The sequence below is a fragment of the Oncorhynchus nerka genome, linkage group LG12 (genome assembly GCF_034236695.1).
Source record: "Oncorhynchus nerka isolate Pitt River linkage group LG12, Oner_Uvic_2.0, whole genome shotgun sequence".
NCBI lineage: Eukaryota > Metazoa > Chordata > Actinopteri > Salmoniformes > Salmonidae > Oncorhynchus > Oncorhynchus nerka.
In genome coordinates, this window is record NC_088407.1 from 73,632,766 (window position 1) to 73,654,110 (window position 21,345).

Sequence of the window (21,345 nt, forward strand, 5' to 3'; positions counted from 1 at the left end):
AACTAGTAATGCTGCATACTCCAATAAAGGTTCAAATCTCACCTTTCTGGTCAAATGTTTTATAAATTGCTGAGGTGTAGACACTTTTGAGGACACAAGCTCAAGTACACAGTACAAATATGGTACAAATATATATATATTTTTTAAAGCTTTAAAGCTTTAAAATCAATGTCATAGGCCTATAGTTCTTAGTGGCCTCTCCCCCCTGAAAATCCTGACAGTCAACTCTTGTGGTAATTTAAGTTGGGGTGAATGAGGAAGAATATATGCATATATGCATCAAACTCACAAGCAAATAATGAGAAAACACTAAATCTGTATCTACAGCCATGGGTAATAATTGTTCTACAATATACTATGTGTATTTGTCACATTCCATAACATATCATAGTATCATACAAAGTTAGTCATAGGCTACTCCGTTATACCTCTATTATTAGCCAGTAGCCTATGGCCTCGTATTTATTTGCATTCCAAATAGGCCCACTCATTTTTTGTTTACGAACAAATGCATTTCAGTTTACTTTCTGAAACTCAAATGGGAGATATTCCCCTCGTGAAATCTGCCAGCTGGCCCTTTAAGAAGAGTGAACAGTGGAGTCAAACTACAAGGCTCTACTTTTATCTACCTGCTCCAACTACTAGGTTACTGGTTTCTACTAGTCCCTGATTGGTCGCCCGAACAAATCTTTTTGAGTTGGTTGCGTCAAGCTTGAAGCTGACAGGATGCTGAGATCAGAGGGCGAATTCCAACCTTGCTGCCTTGATTGAGGACATCATTTGATCAGAATACTGTCACTTTAGTGCATGTTGGCCTTGCTGGTAAAGGAGGAATTGCTTTATGAGCTCGTATGCGCTTGTTAGCGTGAACATTTCTGTCTTTTGAATGAATATTGCCTGGCTAAAAGCAAACCTGCGCTGTGGACACAAAAGCTCTTACATTGCGAGTTGATGCAGTGCTTGCTGAGGATCAGCGAGGCTGTGGGAGATCCTTTCAAGTAATTCGGCGAATCCGATGTCCAAAGATAACCACTTCTCTCCCGGTCTGTCCGGTGCGTAAAAGCGGGCACGGTGTCTCTCTAAACTCCACTCTGAGAGCATTTATCGGAATGAAAACGAAAATATGCTTTTTGCGATTTTGCTGAATTTGACAAGGGGATTATCTACGGTACGGCTGCTACCTGCTTACTTGCCTGCCTATTTGGGTCACTTGCTTAGCTCCAACGCGTTTTTATTAGGCTACAGATTCCTGGCCTGTTGAATTCATCGTTATCCTTCCTTCATGTCGCATTGGAATAACTTAATCTATCATGGATTTGATTTTCTTTACAAAGTCACCGTTTAGGCTCGGTTTAGACATCCTATAGACACTTTAGAGTGCAATCGAACCCACGTAGAAGCGCAACACCAAGAGGGGAACATGGACAGAAATGCTCCAGACGGACCGTTGCTGGATGACTTGAGCAAACTCACGGACGAGGAGCTCTCTAGGCTCGGAAAAGATGAGCTCATCAGGAAGCTACGGAGAACGGATAACGAGAAAATGAACTTAATGGTGGAGCACGGGAACATGATGAAAGACGTGAACCGGAGACTACAGGTCCACCTTCACGAGATCCGCAGCCTCAAGGAGATCAACCAGAAGCTGCAGGACGACAACCACGAGCTCCGGGAGCTCTGCTGTTTCCTGGACGACGACAGGCAGAAGGGCAAGACGCTTTCTCGGGAGTGGCAACACTTCGGCCGCTACACCGCTGGATCGATGTGGAAGGATGTCGGGGTGTACCATCAGAAGCTGAAGGATCTGGAAGCCAACCAGGGCTCTGTGATGCGGGAGAACCTGGAACTGAAGGAGATCATTCTGATGTTGGAGGAGGAGAGGAACGGAGCCGGGTCACGGAGCTCTATAGACTCCCAGTCCAGCCTGACCAACCTGAACGGGGGCACCAGAACCATTAGGGACGTCGGGGACGGGAGTAGTACCTCCAGCACTGGCAGTGCCGGTAGTCCTGACCACAACCACATACACACGCCGGCCGAGGGGAAGATAGCGTCCCTGCGGAGGTCTATGGACGACCTGTCGCCGGTGTCATACATCCACAGGAGCATCCCTAATGAACTGCATGGTGAGTCCATAGAAAGACATAACATCCTATGAATTATAGAATATGTGTGGGTGAGTTTCCCTACAGAGTGCACCTTATTATTGAAGATGATGGGAATGTTCATTTTATAGACTACATCTTTAGTTTGATATATAGGACTCCAATGTGTGAATGGTTGGTAGGGGGCCAGTGCTGTCCTTTAATGCAGATGTGTTAAATATATAGCCTACAGATATGAGCTATTCTGAAATCTGCCCTAGCTGGCTGTGTAAGTAGAGAAAGTGAATGAGAGTTTAATATGCATATAGCCAAGCACACAAGTTACTTGTAAGTGTGTGATAGAATTGGTTTGAATTGAAGCCCTGCCCAAAAAACATACATTCGTTTTGAGTCTTGTAGGGCACTATATAGGGAGCCATCTGGGACACAACCTAGAATTATAGAACCCCACTTGTCACACTGATGCCCTTAACTCACACCTCTGACATCAGAGTGTTCCAGTGACATCATGATAAAAGCAGTCTTATCAGGAAGGAGTAAGGCCAGTTTGGAACATGCCCAGGTCATCATGACCTCCTGACCTGTTAATGGTCCACAAGGAGACATGGAGAGTCTGATAAGGACCTATCACCCCAAAACCAGACAGTCTTAAAACAATGTCCCTCCCACCCTTGAATGCGGTCTGCATTTCAATCTAATCTGTGCACCCATAACCACACCGTGCACTGTGTCTTATGTCATATCACAAGAGACTCATGTGGAACCTAATGTAAAATGTGCCAAATGCTTATTTATCGGTTCATAGTCAGCTAGTATGCTATACATAAACACCTCCTTGGAAGGTGAACTAGGCCTTTCTGTCATGCCCTGTTACATAGTAATAACATGGTGGCTGAATGGGTTCAGAGGAAGTTTACATTACTGCTGCTGTTAGTGTTGAATGGTAGATAAGAGATGTAGAGATATGTGGACGTGGGTATTTCCAGTGGGTTCCCCACCCTCACCCCTCTCCACACACCCTGACCACCAAGGTGCAGTACTAGTCAAAAGTTCGGACACACCTACTCATTCCAGGGTTTTTCTTTATTTTTATTATGTTCTACATTGTAGAATAATAGTGAAGACATCAAAACTATGAAATAACACATATGGAATCATGCAGTAACCAAAAACAAATCCAAATATATTTTATATTTGAGATTCTTCAAAGTAGCCACCTTTTGCCTTGATGACAGCTTTGCACACTCTTGGCATTCTCTCCACCAGCTTCACCTGGAATGTTTTTCCAACAGTCTTGAAGGAGTTCCCACATATGCTAAGCACTTGTTGGCTGCTTATCCTTCACTCTGCGGTCCAACTCATCTCAAACCATCTCAATTAGATGTGTTTTGGGTCATTGTCCTGTTTAAAAACTAATTATAGTCCCACTAAGCGCAAACCAGATGAGATGGCATATCGCTGCAGAATGCTGTGGGAGCCATGCTGGTTAAGTGTGCATTGAATTCTAAATAAATCACAGACTGTCACCTAAAAAGCACTCCCACACCATCACACCTCCTCCTCCATGCTTCAAGGTGGGAACCACACCGGGGTTTTTATTTAAAAAACATGAATTTGACAGTAGCTTACAGGCAGCTCAGTGGCGAGTCTAATTCTGTATTTCATATTACAGTACACTGACTGTAATATACATACAGTATCAAAGCAAGTACTGTGTAATGACACCCAGTACCACACCATAAAATGTATTATATTGTACTGTAAAAAAAATAACAAAAATAAATGCTACCATAATCTGAATAAATTAATGATTGAATGAATGGGTTCATTGAGGGCAGGGGTTTGTATTTTACAGTATTTTACTGTAATTACAAGGGACTGGTGAGAACAGGTTGGCTGCTAGGTAAAGTGTTTACACATTACAGTACATTAATAAATATTTGGTGTTCTGTATCACTTCTAGAGGCCTTAACAAAGGTTTACTAAACTGGCAGTGACTACAATGCAAAACAGACCCAAAAATGCTCAACCATTTAAGAGATTTTTATTACAAATGTATTTCATTTTAAGTTTTCATCCCAATATTATACTTTATATACATCACAGAAGACTGAAATTTAACAAAACTGTTCAGAATAGAACAAAAAATATATATAGCTAATTTAGAATTTTAAAATTTTTGTACATTTCACCCATGAGGGCAAAGAGAGAACCTTTGGTCGTTGATTGCAGGAAAGGGTTAGGACCTGCTGCTATGCCAATCTGTCCCCTACACAAGTTATGGGGCACTATAACCACTTATAAGTTAAGTTGTTACGGCGTTCTCACTCATGAGTGCAACAAATATATCCTCTTACAAGGCACGCCTCAAAATATGTTAATGAGCAAGAAACAACAATACCATGCACCCCCACTAGTGGTCAAAAGGCTTTTGGCTCTCCAAAAATTCCAGTACCATTGGAACTACAGCAATTCTTTCCACACCCACAACATTTCCCACAATGCACCATAATTTTCAGTATGCAGCAGTAAAACGTTTCAGAGTATTTTACTGTTCATAATACCCCAAATTAGCGTATAATTTACAGTTTTCTGTTACAGTGCACTGCCTGAGCTCTGCAAACTGTCCATATGTTGACATGTTAAGTAGGACCCACGCCAGGCCTCATAGTAGTCAACATGTATTCAACATTTAGACAAGCTGTGTTTAACTTCATAGTAATCTAGCTGTGTTGAAAAGTTGAAAGGACCCAGTCTGCTAATGGAGCCTCCCTATAAACCAAGTCTTTATCTTATCTTAGATATGCACTTATTGCTATCCACTGCTGTCCACTCACTTCTAAATGACCTCTATCCTATCTTTCCACTACTCCTACTCCCTACTCCCTCAACCCCTCTTTTTACTAGGTGATAAACTCTGTGGCCCATATGCTACTCTTACAGTAAGGATAATTGGCTGGACATACATCACATCTCATCAATACAGCTACAGTACAGACCATCGCAACAATACAGCTACAGTACAGACAATCTCATCAATACAGCTACAGTACAGACCATCTCACCAATACAGCTACAGTACAGACCATCTCCTCCATACAGCTACAGTACAGACCATCTCATCAATACAGCTACAGTACAGCCCATCTCCTCCATACAGCTACAGTACAGACCATCTCAAAAATACAGCTACAGTACAGACCATCTCAAAAATACAGCTACAGTACAGACCATCTCAACAATACAGCTACAGTACAGACCATCTCCTCAATACAGCTACAGTACAGACCGTCTCCTCAATACAGCTACAGTACAGACCATCTCAACAATACAGCTACAGTACAGACCGTCTCCTTAATACAGCTACAGTACAGACCATCTCCTCCATACAGCTACAGTACAGACCATCTCCTCAATACAGCTACAGTACAGACCGTCTCCTTAATACAGCTACAGTACAGACCATCTCCTCAATACAGCTACAGTACAGACCATCTCCTCAATACAGCTACAGTACAGACCGTCTCCTCAATACAGCTACAGTACAGACCATCTCCTCCATACAGCTACAGTACAGACCATCTCATCAATACAGCTACAGTACAGACCGTCTCCTTAATACAGCTACAGTACAGACCATCTCCTCCATACAGCTACAGTACAGACCATCTCCTCAATACAGCTACAGTACAGACCGTCTCCTTAATACAGCTACAGTACAGACCATCTCCTCAATACAGCTACAGTACAGACCATCTCCTCAATACAGCTACAGTACAGACCGTCTCCTCAATACAGATACAGTACAGACCATCTCAACAATACAGCTACAGTACAGACCATCTCATCAATACAGCTACAGTACAGACCATCTCCTCCATACAGCTACAGTACAGACCATCTCCTCAATACAGCTACAGTACAGACCGTCTCCTTAATACAGCTACAGTACAGACCATCTCCTCAATACAGCTACAGTACAGACCATCTCATCAATACAGCTACAGTACAGACCGTCTCCTTAATACAGCTACACTACAGACCATCTCAACAATACAGCTACAGTACAGACCATCTCATCAATACAGCTACAGTACAGACCATCTCCTTAATACAGCTACACTACAGACCATCTCAACAATACAGCTACAGTACAGACCATCTCATCAATACAGCTACAGTACAGACCATCTCCTCCATACAGCTACAGTACAGACCATCTCAACAATACAGCTACAGTACAGACCATCTCCTCCATACAGCTACAGTACAGACAATCTCATCAATACAGCTACAGTACAGACCATCTCCTCAATACAGCTACAGTACAGACAATCTCCTTAATACAGCTACAGTACAGACCATCTCACCAATACAGCTACAGTACAGACCATCTCCTCCATACAGCTACAGTACAGACAATCTCATCAATACAGCTACAGTACAGACCATCTCCTCAATACAGCTACAGTACAGACCATCTCCTCAATACAGCTACAGTACAGACCGTCTCCTCAATACAGCTACAGTACAGACCATCTCCTCCATACAGCTACAGTACAGACCATCTCCTCAATACAGCTACAGTACAGACCATCTCAACAATACAGCTACAGTACAGACCATCTCCTCCATACAGCTACAGTACAGACCGTCTCCTCAATACAGCTACAGTACAGACCATCTCCTCCATACAGCTACATTACAGACCATCTCCTCCATACAGCTACAGTACAGACCATCTCAACAATACAGCTACAGTACAGACCATCTCAACAATACAGCTACAGTACAGACCATCTCATCAATACAGCTACAGTACAGACCGTCTCCTCAATACAGCTACAGTACAGACCATCTCCTCCATACAGCTACAGTACAGACCATCTCATCAATACAGCTACAGTACAGACCATCTCCTCAATACAGCTACAGTACAGACCATCTCAACAATACAGCTACAGTACAGACCGTCTCCTTAATACAGCTACAGTACAGACCATCTCCTCCATACAGCTACAGTACAGACCATCTCCTCAATACAGCTACAGTACAGACCGTCTCCTCAATACAGCTACAGTACAGACCATCTCAACAATACAGCTACAGTACAGACCGTCTCCTTAATACAGCTACAGTACAGACCATCTCCTCCATACAGCTACAGTACAGACCATCTCCTCAATACAGCTACAGTACAGACCGTCTCCTTAATACAGCTACAGTACAGACCATCTCAACAATACAGCTACAGTACAGACCATCTCATCAATACAGCTACAGTACAGACCGTCTCCTCAATACAGCTACAGTACAGACCATCTCCTCAATACAGCTACAGTACAGACCATCTCCTCCATACAGCTACAGTACAGACCATCTCATCAATACAGCTACAGTACAGACCATCTCATCAATACAGCTACAGTACAGACCATCTCCTCCATACAGCTACAGTACAGACCATCTCCTCCATACAGCTACAGTACAGACCATCTCAACAATACAGCTACAGTACAGACCATCTCCTCCATACAGCTACAGTACAGACCATCTCCTCCATACAGCTACAGTACAGACCATCTCAACAATACAGCTACAGTACAGACCATCTCCTCCATACAGCTACAGTACAGACCATCTCCTCAATACAGCTACAGTACAGACCGTCTCCTTAATACAGCTACAGTACAGACTGAGACAGATGTGTGTCTCTTTTGTCCATGTGGCTAAAGCTAATCAATGTGTTTTTGTCCCAAATGGCACCTTGTTCCCTATTTAGTCCACTACTTTTGACCAGAGCCCTATGGGCCCTGGTCAAAAGTAGTGTACTACTATGGAATAGGATGCCATTTGGAATGCATTCAATGTGTGAAATTTGCAGTGTCAGGTCTGTGACTAGCTGGTGGTCGCTGTGACAAAGCCATTGTTACAGTGGGCATACAGCCCTGCATGTGGCCTTTGTTAAGAATACTCTGATGGACAAACTGTATTGATCATAGTGCCATGTTGTGTGAATGTGGTCTGGTTTTGGCACAAGCTGCTCGGTCAGAGCCTGGCTGGCTGTATTCTGGTTGGTTCATTGTCACAGTGTCACAACGGGTGTAGACTAACAGTGAAATTCTATCCCCACCAAGACTAATGTTTCTCCTCCAGCATTCTCTCATCTGTGTGTGATGCAGTGGTCATGGTGAGATCAATCTAAGAGTTTTTGCCAGTTTATTGGTTCTCTCTGCTCTCTGGCCTATTAAATCAGCCGCTGTAGCTGAGGGGAACGAGGTGCCACAGTGTCGCTGTAAGTTTTACCCACTGCTTTTATTTACTAGCCGAGCCATGTGGGAGGGTTATCAGTCACAGTTTTAGACTCTCTCTCTCTCTCTCTCTCTCTGTGTGTGTGTGTGTGTGTGTGTGTAGAGGGATATGTATGGTGAGAGAGCCCACTTGTTGAGATTAGTCCGACTGTAAATTCAGAGGATTCATTCCAGCGCTGCCTCAGAGGAAAAGGCTTGGCGGCATGCACTCTCTCTCACAGCAGTGTGTGTGTTTTACACTCCTCTCATCTTAAAAGTGGCAGTCATCCTACAGTTACAGTGTGTTTCTGCTTGTGTGTGTTAAACACTCACCAGACAGTTTATTAGGTACACCTTTCCCCTTTACCCTACAGACAGTGAGTCATGTGGCCATGGCTTGCTATATAAAGCAGGCAGACAGGCATCAAGGCATTCAGTTACTGTTCGATTGAACGTTAGAATGGGCAAATCAAGTGACCTAAGCAACTTTGAGCGTGGTATGATCGTCGGTGCCAGACAAGCCATATCCAGTATCTCAGAAACGCCCGCCCTCCTGGGCTTTTCACGCATGACAGTGATTAGGTTTTACAGAGAGTGGTGCGACAAACAAAAAATATCCAGTCAAGGGCCGTCATGTGGAATAAAAGAGCTCGTTGCTTGCTGTTTGGGGTTTTAGGCTGGGTTTCCGTACAGCACTTTGAGATATCAGCTGATGTACGAAGGGCTATATAAATACATTTGATTGAGAGAAGTCAAAGGAGAACGGCAAGAAATGTGCAATCTAACAGGTGAGCCACAAGCAGACAAATAACGGCGCAGTACAACAGTGGTGTGCAGAACGGCATCTCGGAACACACAACTCATTGATTATTGTCACGGATGGGCTATTGCAGCAGACGACCACACCGGGTTCCACTCCTATCAGCTAAAAACAAGACGAGGCTCCAGTGGGCACACTGTCACCAACACTGGACAATTGAGGAGTGGAAAAACATTGCCTGGAACATGACAGTGAGTTCAGTTGACTTGACCGGCCTGGTCAGTCCTCAGACCTCAACCCAATAGAGCATGTTTGAGATGAGATGGAACGGGCTGTTCACAGCATGAATGTACCGCCATCCAATCTGCAACAACTGCGTGATGCCATCGCGTCGGCATGAACCAACATCCCTGTGGAACGTCTCCGACACCCTGAAGAATTCAGGCCTGTTCTATCGCAAAAGTGGCACGCCGTGTGTGTGCTTGTGTGTGAGACCATCTTATATACAACCTACTGTACACCACTAAGGTGCTTGTCAATCAGCAAGTACACAGCTTTATGTTTATTTATGACTAAAACACATCACTGGACTAAAAGCTTTACAGTCGTTCTCATGAGACTAAACAGGATTCTCTCTGAAAAGGGTTCTCTCTCCATCCATCTTGCTTTTTTTGTTGTCTCTTCTACAGTCTGGGAATTGCAATGACTTCACTCTTTTGTTCTATTGTTCTTAAGCTTTCCCACTCACTTATGTACTTTAGAAGTTGTTTTAATAATTTCATAATGATAATCAGGTATAATAAACTTGTCCATAACAAGAATGCCTTTCAGGAAAGGGTTTGGTCGTAGTGTTTAACTGATTAAATATTTTCTCCTACTCTGTTCACTTCACACCGTTTTGAGGTGATTAGACAGTCTACATAGTTGGCAGTGCAGTGATAACTCTTATCTTGTTTGGAGAGAGGGGAGGTGAGGGGGAGGTTGACTTTGGCTGAAACACCCAGCAGTACAGTGGGGAGGTGTGGTGGGGCCCTGAAAGCGCTGAGCTTTGTTGGGTTGTGTCTGATTACTGTACCTCCATTAGGGCAGAATCATCAGTATTCAGTAATACTGTATTTTTAATGCACCTTGAGATATTTTTGGTGCATGGGTTCCGGTTGCTCTTAGGACTATGGTGTGTTTGGTTGGCTTTGCCTCTTGGTTTGGTCCTCCTGTCTAATGGTCCTGCTGAAACACTTGTGCTGTTAAAAGCTGTGTGCTCTGTGTTATGGCTCTGTGTGCTCTGTGTTATGGCTCTGTGTGCTCTGTGTTATGGCTCTGTGTGCTCTGTGTTATGGCTCTGTGTGCTCTGTGTTATGGCTCTGTGTGCTCTGTGTTATGGCTCTGTGTGCTCTGTGTTATGGCTCTGTGTGCTCTGTGTTATGGCTCTGTGTGCTCTGTGTTATGGCTCTGTGTGCTCTGTGTTATGGCTCTGTGTGCTCTGTGTGCTCTGTGTTATGGCTCTGTTTGCTCTGTGTTATGGCTCTGTGTGCTCTGTGTTATGGCTCTGTGTGCTCTGTGTTATGGCTCTGTGTGCTCTGTGTTATGGCTCTGTGTGCTCTGTGTTATGGCTCTGTGTGCTCTGTGTGCTTTGTGTTATGGCTCTGTGTGTGTTTGGTTTTGCCCTGTCTCGGGTCCTGGCTCACTTCCTGGATGATGTGTTTGATCAGGCACTATAGAGTCAGGCTTGGGGGCTGTGTGTGAGGCTGTATGGGCCTGTGGAGGTCTTTGTTCAGCCATCTCTGTTGTGTTCAGTTCTGTGCCCTGCTTCCCAGCTGCCCTTCTCCTCCTCCACCCACTACCCCCCAAACTTTTATCAATGGGTCTCTTTCTTTCACTCACTCACTCACTCACTCATTTACTCTCATTTATTCTCTGTCTCTCTCTCTCTTTCCCTGTTGCACTTGTTCGCCCACCCTACCAAGCCCTCATTCCCCCCTGTCAATTCAATTCAAGGGCTTTATTGGCATGGGAAACATATGTTAACATTGCCAAAGCAAGTGAACTAGATAATAAACAAAAGTGAAATAAACATACAAAATGAACAGTAAACATTACACCCCCAAAAGTTCCAAAAATAATAAAGACATTACAAATGTCAGATCAAGTGCAAAAGGAAAAATAAATAAACATAAATATGGGTTGTATTTACAATGGTGTTTGTTCTTCACTGGTTGCCCTTTTCTTGTGGCAACAGGTCACAAATCTTGCCAATGTGATGGCGCACTGTGGTATTTCATCCAGTAGATATGGGAGTTTTACACAAATGGGTTTGTTTTCTAATTATTTGTGGATCTGTGTAACCTGAAGGAAATATGTGTCTCTAATATGGTCATACATTTGGCAGGAGGATAGGAAGTGCAGCTCAGTTTCCACCTCATTTTGTGGGCAGTGAGCACATAGCCTGTCTTCTCTTGAGAGCCAGGTCTGCCTACGACGGCCTTTCTCAATAGCAAGGCTATGCTCACTGAGTCTGTACATAGTCAAAGCTTTCCTTAAGTTTGGGTCAGTCACAGTGGTCAGGTGCCAATGTGTACTCTCTGATTAGGGCCAAATAGCATTCTAGTTTGCTCTGTTTTTTTGTTAATTATTTTTGTCAAGTAATTCTATTTTAGTTTTCTCATGATTTGGTTGGGTCTAATTGTGTTGCTGTGTTGCCCCCTCTCTTTCTCTTTCCCTCACTTCCCCTGTTGCACTTGTTGTCCTCCTCTGTCCAAACTCTGAACCCCCCCTTTCTCTGTCTGTTGCACTCAGTGTCTCTCCCATTCTCCCCCCACTCTTTCTTTGGTTCCCACTAGTGTTGTCATGATACCAACATTGTACTAATAATACGATACCAAGCCAAGTATCACGATACCGAGTAGGGGGGGGGGGGGGGGTTCTACTCAATGCAACACATTGATTTTAACTTCACACTCTTCAGTGTATAATAGAATGCTGCATAGAATGGCTGATTTGCTCATATTTTCAAAGGCCTACATGTAATTTGGCTGGAGGAATGGGATATATACAGTACATGCATAATAATATGCAAGCCATTGTGGCAGTAAGGGAAAATCCTGTCTTGGAGCTCTATGGATAATTCCTTCGACCTCATGGCTTGCTTTTTGCTCTGACATGCACTGTCAACTGTGGGACCTTATATAGACAGGTGTGTGCCTTTCCAAATCATTTTACATTTACATTTAAGTCATTTAGCAGACGCTCTTATCCAGAGCGACTTACAAATTGGTGCATTCACCTTATGACATCCAGTGGAACAGTAGTGCATCTAAATCTTTTAAGGGGGGTGAGAGGGATTACTTTATCCTATCCTAGGTATTCCTTAAAGAGGTGGGGTTTCAGGTGTCTCCGGAAGGTGGTGATTGACTCCGCTGTCCTGGCGTCGTGAGGGAGTTTGTTCCACCATTGGGGGGCCAGAGCAGCGAACAGTTTTGACTGGGCTGAGCGGGAACTGTACTTCCTCAGTGGTAGGGAGGCGAGCAGGCCAGAGGTGGATGAACGCAGTGCCCTTGTTTGGGTGTAGGGCCTGATCAGAGCCTGGAGGTACTGAGGTGCCGTTCCCCTCACAGCTCCGTAGGCAAGCACCATGGTCTTGTAGCGGATGCGAGCTTCAACTGGAAGCCAGTGGAGAGAGCGGAGGAGCGGGGTGACGTGAGAGAACTTGGGAAGGTTGAACACCAGACGGGCTGCAGCGTTCTGGATGAGTTGTAGGGGTTTAATGGCACAGGCAGGGAGCCCAGCCAACAGCGAGTTGCAGTAATCCAGACTGGAGATGACAAGTGCCTGGATTAGGACCTGCGCCGTTTCCTGTGTGAGGCAGGGTCGTACTCTGCGGATGTTGTAGAGCATGAACCTACAGGAACGGGCCACCGCCTTGATGTTAGTTGAGAACGACAGGGTGTTGTCCAGGATCACGCCAAGGTTCTTAGCGCTCTGGGAGGAGTCAAAACCAAATGAATTTACCACAGTTGGACTCCAATCAAGTTGTAGAAACATCTCAAGGATGATCAATGGAAACAGGATGCACCTGAGCTCAATTTCGAGTCTCATAGCAAAGGGTCTGAATACTTATGTAGATAAGGTATTTCTGTTTTTATTTGTAATATATTTACATTTAAGTCATTTAGCAGACGCTCTTATCCAGAGCGACTTACAAATTGGTGCGTTCACCTTAAGACATCCAGTGGAACAGCCACTTTACAATAGTGCATCTAAATCTTTTAAGGGGGGGGGTGAGAAGGATTACTTTATCCTATCCTAGTTATTCCTGAAAGAGGTGGGGTTTCAGGTGTCTCCGGAAGGTGGTGATTGACTCCGCTGTCCTGGCGTCGTGAGGGAGTTTGTTCCACCATTGGGGGGCCAGAGCAGCGAACAGTTTTGACTGGGCTGCGCGGGAACTGTACTTCCTCAGTGGTAGGGAGGCGAGCAGGCCAGAGGTGGATGAACGCAGTGCCCTTGTTTGGGTGTAGGGCCTGATCAGAGCCTGGAGGTACTGAGGTGCCGTTCCCCTCACAGCTCCGTAGGCAAGCACCATGGTCTTGTAGCGGATGCGAGCTTCAACTGGAAGCCAGTGGAGAGAGCGGAGGAGCGGGGTGACGTGAGAGAACTTGGGAAGGTTGAACACCAGACGGGCTGCGGCGTTCTGGATGAGTTGTAGGGGTTTAATGGCACAGGCAGGGAGCCCAGCCAACAGCGAGTTGCAGTAATCCAGACGGGAGATGACAAGTGCCTGGATTAGGACCTGCGCTGCTTCCTGTGTGAGGCAGGGTCGTACTCTGCGGATGTTGTAGAGCATGAACCTACAAGAACGGGCCACCGCCATGATGTTAGTTGAGAACGACAGGGTGATTACGTGGTGATGAACAGGTGAGTGAGGGCTGGTATAGGATACGTCTGGTTGATTACGTGGTGATGAACAGGTGAGTGAGGGCTAGTATAGGATACTTCTGGTTGATTACGTGGTGATGAACAGGTGAGTGAGGGCTAGTATGATACGTCTGGTTGATTACGTGGTGATGAACAGGTGAGTGAGGGCTGGTATAGGATACGTCTGGTTGATTACGTGGTGATGAACAGGTGAGTGAGGGCTGGTATGATACGTCTGGTTGATTACGTGGTGATGAACAGGTGAGTGAGGGCTGGTATGATACGTCTGGTTGATTACGTGGTGATGAACAGGTGAGTGAGGGCTGGTATAGGATACGTCTGGTTGATTACGTGGTGATGAACAGGTGAGTGAGGGCTGGTATGATACGTCTGGTTGATTACGTGGTGATGAACAGGTGAGTGAGGGCTGGTATGATACGTCTGGTTGATTACGTGGTGATGAACAGGTGAGTGAGGGCTGGTATGATACGTCTGGTTGATTACGTGGTGATGTGCAGGTGAGTGAGGGCTGGTATGATACGTCTGGTTGATTACGTGGTGATGAGCAGGTGAGTGAGGGCTGATATGGATACGTCTGGTTGATTACGTGGTGATGAACAGGTGAGTGAGGGCTGGTATGATACGTCTGGTTGATTACGTGGTGATGAACAGGTGAGTGAGGGCTGGTATGATACGTCTGGTTGATTACGTGGTGATGAACAGGTGAGTGAGGGCTGGTATGATACGTCTGGTTGATTACGTGGTGATGTGCAGGTGAGTGAGGGCTGGTATGATACGTCTGGTTGATTACGTGGTGATGAACAGGGGAGTGAGGGCTGGTATAGGATACGTCTGGTTGATTACGTGGTGATGAACAGGTGAGTGAGGGCTGGTATGATACGTCTGGTTGATTACGTGGTGATGAACAGGTGAGTGAGGGCTAGTATAGGATACGTCTGGTTGATTACGTGGTGATGAACAGGTGAGTGAGGGCTGGTGTGGATACGTCTGGTTGATTACGTGGTGATGAACAGGTGAGTGAGGGCTGGTATGATACGTCTGGTTGATTACGTGGTGATGAACAGGTGAGTGAGGGCTAGTATAGGATATGTCTGGTTGATTACGTGGTGATGAACAGGTGAGTGAGGGCTTGTATAGGATACGTCTGGTTGATTACGTGGTGATGAACAGGTGAGTGAGGGCTGGTATCATACGTCTGGTTGATTACGTGGTGATGAACAGGTGAGTGAGGGCTGGTATCATACGTCTGGTTGATTACGTGGTGATGAACAGGTGAGTGAGGGCTGTTATGGATACGTCTGGTTGATTACGTGGTGATGAACAGGTGAGTGAGGGCTGGTATCATACGTCTGGTTGATTACGTGGTGATGAACAGGTGAGTGAGGGCTGGTATCATACATCTGGTTGATTACGTGGTGATGAACAGGTGAGTGAGGGCTGGTATCATACGTCTGGTTGATTACGTGGTGATGAACAGGTGAGTGAGGGCTGGTATGATACGTCTGGTTGATTACGTGGTGATGAACAGGTGAGTGAGGGCTGGTATAGGATACGTCTGGTTGATTACGTGGTGATGAACAGGTGAGTGAGGGCTAGTATAGGATACGTCTGGTTGATTACGTGGTGATGAACAGGTGAGTGAGGGCTGGTATGATACGTCTGGTTGATTACGTGGTGATGAACAGGTGAGTGAGGGCTGGTATGGATACGTCTGGTTGATTACGTGGTGATGAACAGGTGAGTGAGGGCTAGTATAGGATACGTCTGGTTGATTACGTGGTGATGAACAGGTGAGTGAGGGCTGGTATAGGATACGTCTGGTTGATTACGTGGTGATGAACAGGTGAGTGAGGGCTGGTATCATACGTCTGGTTGATTACGTGGTGATGAACAGGTGAGTGAGGGCTGGTATCATACGTCTGGTTGATTACGTGGTGATGAACAGGTGAGTGAGGGCTGGTATGGATACGTCTGGTTGATTACGTGGTGATGAACAGGTGAGTGAGGGCTGGTATCATACGTCTGGTTGATTACGTGGTGATGAACAGGTGAGTGAGGGCTGGTATCATACGTCTGGTTGATTACGTGGTGATGAACAGGTGAGTGAGGGCTGGTATAGGATACGTCTGGTTGATTACGTGGTGATGAACAGGTGAGTGAGGGCTGGTATCATACGTCTGGTTGATTACGTGGTGATGAACAGGTGAGTGAGGGCTGGTATCATACGTCTGGTTGATTACGTGGTGATGAACAGGTGAGTGAGGGCTGGTATGGATACGTCTGGTTGATTACGTGGTGATGAACAGGTGAGTGAGGGCTGGTATCATACGTCTGGTTGATTACGTGGTGATGAACAGGTGAGTGAGGGCTGGTATCATACGTCTGGTTGATTACGTGGTGATGAACAGGTGAGTGAGGGCTGGTATGATACGTCTGGTTGATTACGTGGTGATGAACAAGTGAGTGAGGGCTGGTATAGGATACGTCTGGTTGATTACGTGGTGATGAACAGGTGAGTGAGGGCTGGTATCATACGTCTGGTTGATTACGTGGTGATGAACAGGTGAGTGAGGGCTGGTATGATACGTCTGGTTGATTACGTGGTGATGAACAGGTGAGTGAGGGCTGGTATGATACGTCTGGTTGATTACGTGGTGATGAACAGGTGAGTGAGGGCTGGTATAGGATACGTCTGGTTGATTACGTGGTGATGAACAGGTGAGTGAGGGCTAGTATAGGATACGTCTGGTTGATTACGTGGTGATGAACAGGTGAGTGAGGGCTGGTATGATACGTCTGGTTGATTACGTGGTGATGAACAGGTGAGTGAGGGCTGGTATAGGATACGTCTGGTTGATTACGTGGTGATGAACAGGTGAGTGAGGGCTGGTATGATACGTCTGGTTGATTACGTGGTGATGAACAGGTGAGTGAGGGCTGGTATGATACGTCTGGTTGATTACGTGGTGATGAACAGGTGAGTGAGGGCTGGTATGATACGTCTGGTTGATTACGTGGTGATGAACAGGTGAGTGAGGGCTAGTATAGGATACGTCTGGTTGATTACGTGGTGATGAACAGGTGAGTGAGGGCTGGTATGATACGTCTGGTTGATTACGTGGTGATGAACAGGTGAGTGAGGGCTGGTATGGATACGTCTGGTTGATTACGTGGTGATGAACAGGTGAGTGAGGGCTAGTATAGGATACGTCTGGTTGATTACGTGGTGATGAACAGGTGAGTGAGGGCTGGTATAGGATACGTCTGGTTGATTACGTGGTGATGAACAGGTGAGTGAGGGCTGGTATCATACGTCTGGTTGATTACGTGGTGATGAACAGGTGAGTGAGGGCTGGTATCATACGTCTGGTTGATTACGTGGTGATGAACAGGTGAGTGAGGGCTGGTATGGATACGTCTGGTTGATTACGTGGTGATGAACAGGTGAGTGAGGGCTGGTATCATACGTCTGGTTGATTACGTGGTGATGAACAGGTGAGTGAGGGCTGGTATCATACGTCTGGTTGATTACGTGGTGATGAACAGGTGAGTGAGGGCTGGTATAGGATACGTCTGGTTGATTACGTGGTGATGAACAGGTGAGTGAGGGCTAGTATCATACGTCTGGTTGATTACGTGGTGATGAACAGGTGAGTGAGGGCTGGTATCATACGTCTGGTTGATTACGTGGTGATGAACAGGTGAGTGAGGGCTGGTATGGATACGTCTGGTTGATTACGTGGTGATGAACAGGTGAGTGAGGGCTGGTATCATACGTCTGGTTGATTACGTGGTGATGAACAGGTGAGTGAGGGCTGGTATAGGATACGTCTGGTTGATTACGTGGTGATGAACAGGTGAGTGAGGGCTGGTATGATACGTCTGGTTGATTACGTGGTGATGAACAGGTGAGTGAGGGCTGGTATGATACGTCTGGTTGATTACGTGGTGATGAACAGGTGAGTGAGGGCTGGTATGATACGTCTGGTTGATTACGTGGTGATGAACAGGTGAGTGAGGGCTAGTATAGGATACGTCTGGTTGATTACGTGGTGATGAACAGGTGAGTGAGGGCTGGTATGATACGTCTGGTTGATTACGTGGTGATGAACAGGTGAGTGAGGGCTGGTATGGATACGTCTGGTTGATTACGTGGTGATGAACAGGTGAGTGAGGGCTAGTATAGGATACGTCTGGTTGATTACGTGGTGATGAACAGGTGAGTGAGGGCTGGTATAGGATACGTCTGGTTGATTACGTGGTGATGAACAGGTGAGTGAGGGCTGGTATCATACGTCTGGTTGATTACGTGGTGATGAACAGGTGAGTGAGGGCTGGTATCATACGTCTGGTTGATTACGTGGTGATGAACAGGTGAGTGAGGGCTGGTATGGATACGTCTGGTTGATTACGTGGTGATGAACAGGTGAGTGAGGGCTGGTATCATACGTCTGGTTGATTACGTGGTGATGAACAGGTGAGTGAGGGCTGGTATCATACGTCTGGTTGATTACGTGGTGATGAACAGGTGAGTGAGGGCTGGTATAGGATACGTCTGGTTGATTACGTGGTGATGAACAGGTGAGTGAGGGCTAGTATCATACGTCTGGTTGATTACGTGGTGATGAACAGGTGAGTGAGGGCTGGTATCATACGTCTGGTTGATTACGTGGTGATGAACAGGTGAGTGAGGGCTGGTATGGATACGTCTGGTTGATTACGTGGTGATGAACAGGTGAGTGAGGGCTGGTATCATACGTCTGGTTGATTACGTGGTGATGAACAGGTGAGTGAGGGCTGGTATCATACGTCTGGTTGATTACGTGGTGATGAACAGGTGAGTGAGGGCTGGTATGATACGTCTGGTTGATTACGTGGTGATGAACAAGTGAGTGAGGGCTGGTATAGGATACGTCTGGTTGATTACGTGGTGATGAACAGGTGAGTGAGGGCTGGTATCATACGTCTGGTTGATTACGTGGTGATGAACAGGTGAGTGAAGTGGATATTATTGTACCTGTACATACAATAGTCTAGTAGCTGTTGATGAAACATGCTGAATTTATAAACAGAACTGACTGTATAAACATTTTAGAACAGGCGCCAGCAAGTTCTTTACATCGGTACATTCTTAAAATTTGTTTTGCTATCTAGAACCTGAAAGGGTTCTTCGGCTGCCCCCATAGGAGAACCCTTTGAAGATCCCCTTTTGGTTCCATGTAAAACCCTTTCGACAGAGGGTTCTACATGGAATCCAAACCCAGAACTGGGTTATCCTATGGGGACAGCCGAAGAACCCTTCTGGAACCCCTTTTATAAGAGTGTAGGGCTGAAAAAGTCAGTAGTATTATATGAAACAGTACTACAGTATTACAAAAAGTTAGTTTCTTAAGTATCATGATGTTTTGGTACCGTAATATTACCGTGGTACAGGTATACTGTGCAACACTAGTACCCACAGCCTGAGAGAGAGAGAGAGAGAGAGAGAGAGAGAGAGAGAGAGAGAGAGAGAGAGAGAGATTTGGCTGTGTCAAATACATAATGTATTTGACCAAGGTCTAAAGGCAATCTGCACAATGCCACACTCAGGCCCCACCCTTGTGAACAACCAAGGATACCTCTCTCGAGATAAGACTTTTTACAATGGCTGTTATCAGTTGGCGAAGAGTTTGAATTTGAATCTAGGTAGCTTCAACTAACACATACCTGACATTGGTGACATTCTCTATAAAACGTCCTTCAGTAACACAGGAGACAGTTAGTCCTAGTATGCGTCTGTTTGTTTGAATAAACACACCAGTGGTTTTAATTGAAATGTTACACCATATAGGTCACTTCCTCATTAACTATACAGTAGCGTTATATATTCACCAACTCACGTTATAATGATGGCTCAATGTGAGAAACCCGTCTCTCACCTGCACACTGAGTTTAGTTAGGATGTTGAGCTGAAAAATGTGTGCGTTATGACCCCCTGTGGCAGATCAAAATAAATAAAATATAAAAATGAATAATCTTGATTATTTCTTGATTGCAGAAATCTTATTCAGTATTTTTTAAAGAATGTCTTGAACTAAATGGGAACATTAACCTTGAAAGCTTGAACATTGAGTCTATTCAAACATCCCATGACCTACAGTATGTACAGTAATAGGAGAATGTGGCCTGGCTTGAACCCTCAACAGTAAATACTGTAGTCTTATGTTGTCCTATGAACCATGTCACCATATGGCACTGTTAAGTCTCAGAACAGTCTTTGGATTTATATAAAACATGTGGATGTCCATTTATGGACCTCATCTACGCTGACGCTGTTTATCCTAAATCTGATGTTGTTTTCCAGCCAAGTGATAATCATCATTGATGTTGACAGTAGGGATGGTGCCAGGTTTCCTCCAGATGTGACACTTGGCATTCAGGCCAAAGAGTTCGATCTTGGTTTCATCAGACCAGAGAATCTTGTTTTGGGGGCTTCCGAGTGGCACTGTGGTCTAAGGCACTGTATCGCAGTGCTAGTGGCGTCACTACAGACCCTGGTTTGATTCCAGGCGGTATCACAACCAGCCATGATTGGGAGTGCCATAGAGCGGCGCACAATTGGCCCAGCGTCGTCTGGGTTTGGCTGGGCTACGCCGTCATTGTAAATAATAATTTGTTCTTAACTGGCTTGCCTAGTTAAATAAGTAAAAATGTTTTTTTAATGTAAAAACAAAAATGGTCTGAGAATCTTTAGGTACCTTTTCCAAACTCCAAATGGGCTGTCATGTGCCTTTTACTGAGTAGCTTCCGCTGGTCACTCTACCATAAAGGCCTGATTGGTCACCTCCCTGACCAAGACCCTTCTCCACTGATGGCTCTGTTTGGCCGGGCGGCCAGCTCTCGTCTTGGTGGTTCCAAACTTCTTCCATTTAAGAATGACGGAGGCCACGGTGTTCTTGGGGACCTTCAATGCTGCAGACATTTTTTGGTAACCTTCCCCATATCTGTGCCTTGACATAATCCTGTCTCAGAGCTCTACTGACAATTCCTTCGTCCTCATAGCTTGGTTTTTACTCTGACATGCACTGTCAACTGTGGGACCTTATACAGTATATACAGGTGTGTGGCTTTCCAAATCATGTCCAATTAATTGGATACTTACATACAATTGGATACTTACATGGATACTTACATAAATAAGGTATTTCTTATTTTTTATTTTTTTAAATTTGCAAAAAAATTGAAAACCTGTTTTCACTTTGTCATAATGGAATATTGTGTG

General features: G+C 45.3%; 1 protein-coding gene across 3 annotated transcripts in view; it reads left to right on the forward strand.

Annotated features, from left to right (window-relative positions):
- Window positions 1-690: 690 nt before the first annotated feature.
- The window catches only part of LOC115138720 (coiled-coil domain-containing protein 85C-A-like), a 135,931-nt gene continuing 115,276 nt past the window's right edge, over window positions 691-21,345 (forward strand). For 2 of the 3 annotated variants that reach the window (XM_029675859.2, XM_029675861.2), the window contains exon 1: window positions 692-2,126. In XM_029675859.2, coding sequence (XP_029531719.1) covers window positions 1,421-2,126 — 706 coding nt within the window. In that variant the 5' untranslated portion in view covers window positions 692-1,420. Of the gene's footprint in view, window positions 2,127-21,345 lie in introns of all 3 variants that reach the window. The other variant, XM_029675860.2, reaches the window with a different exon arrangement.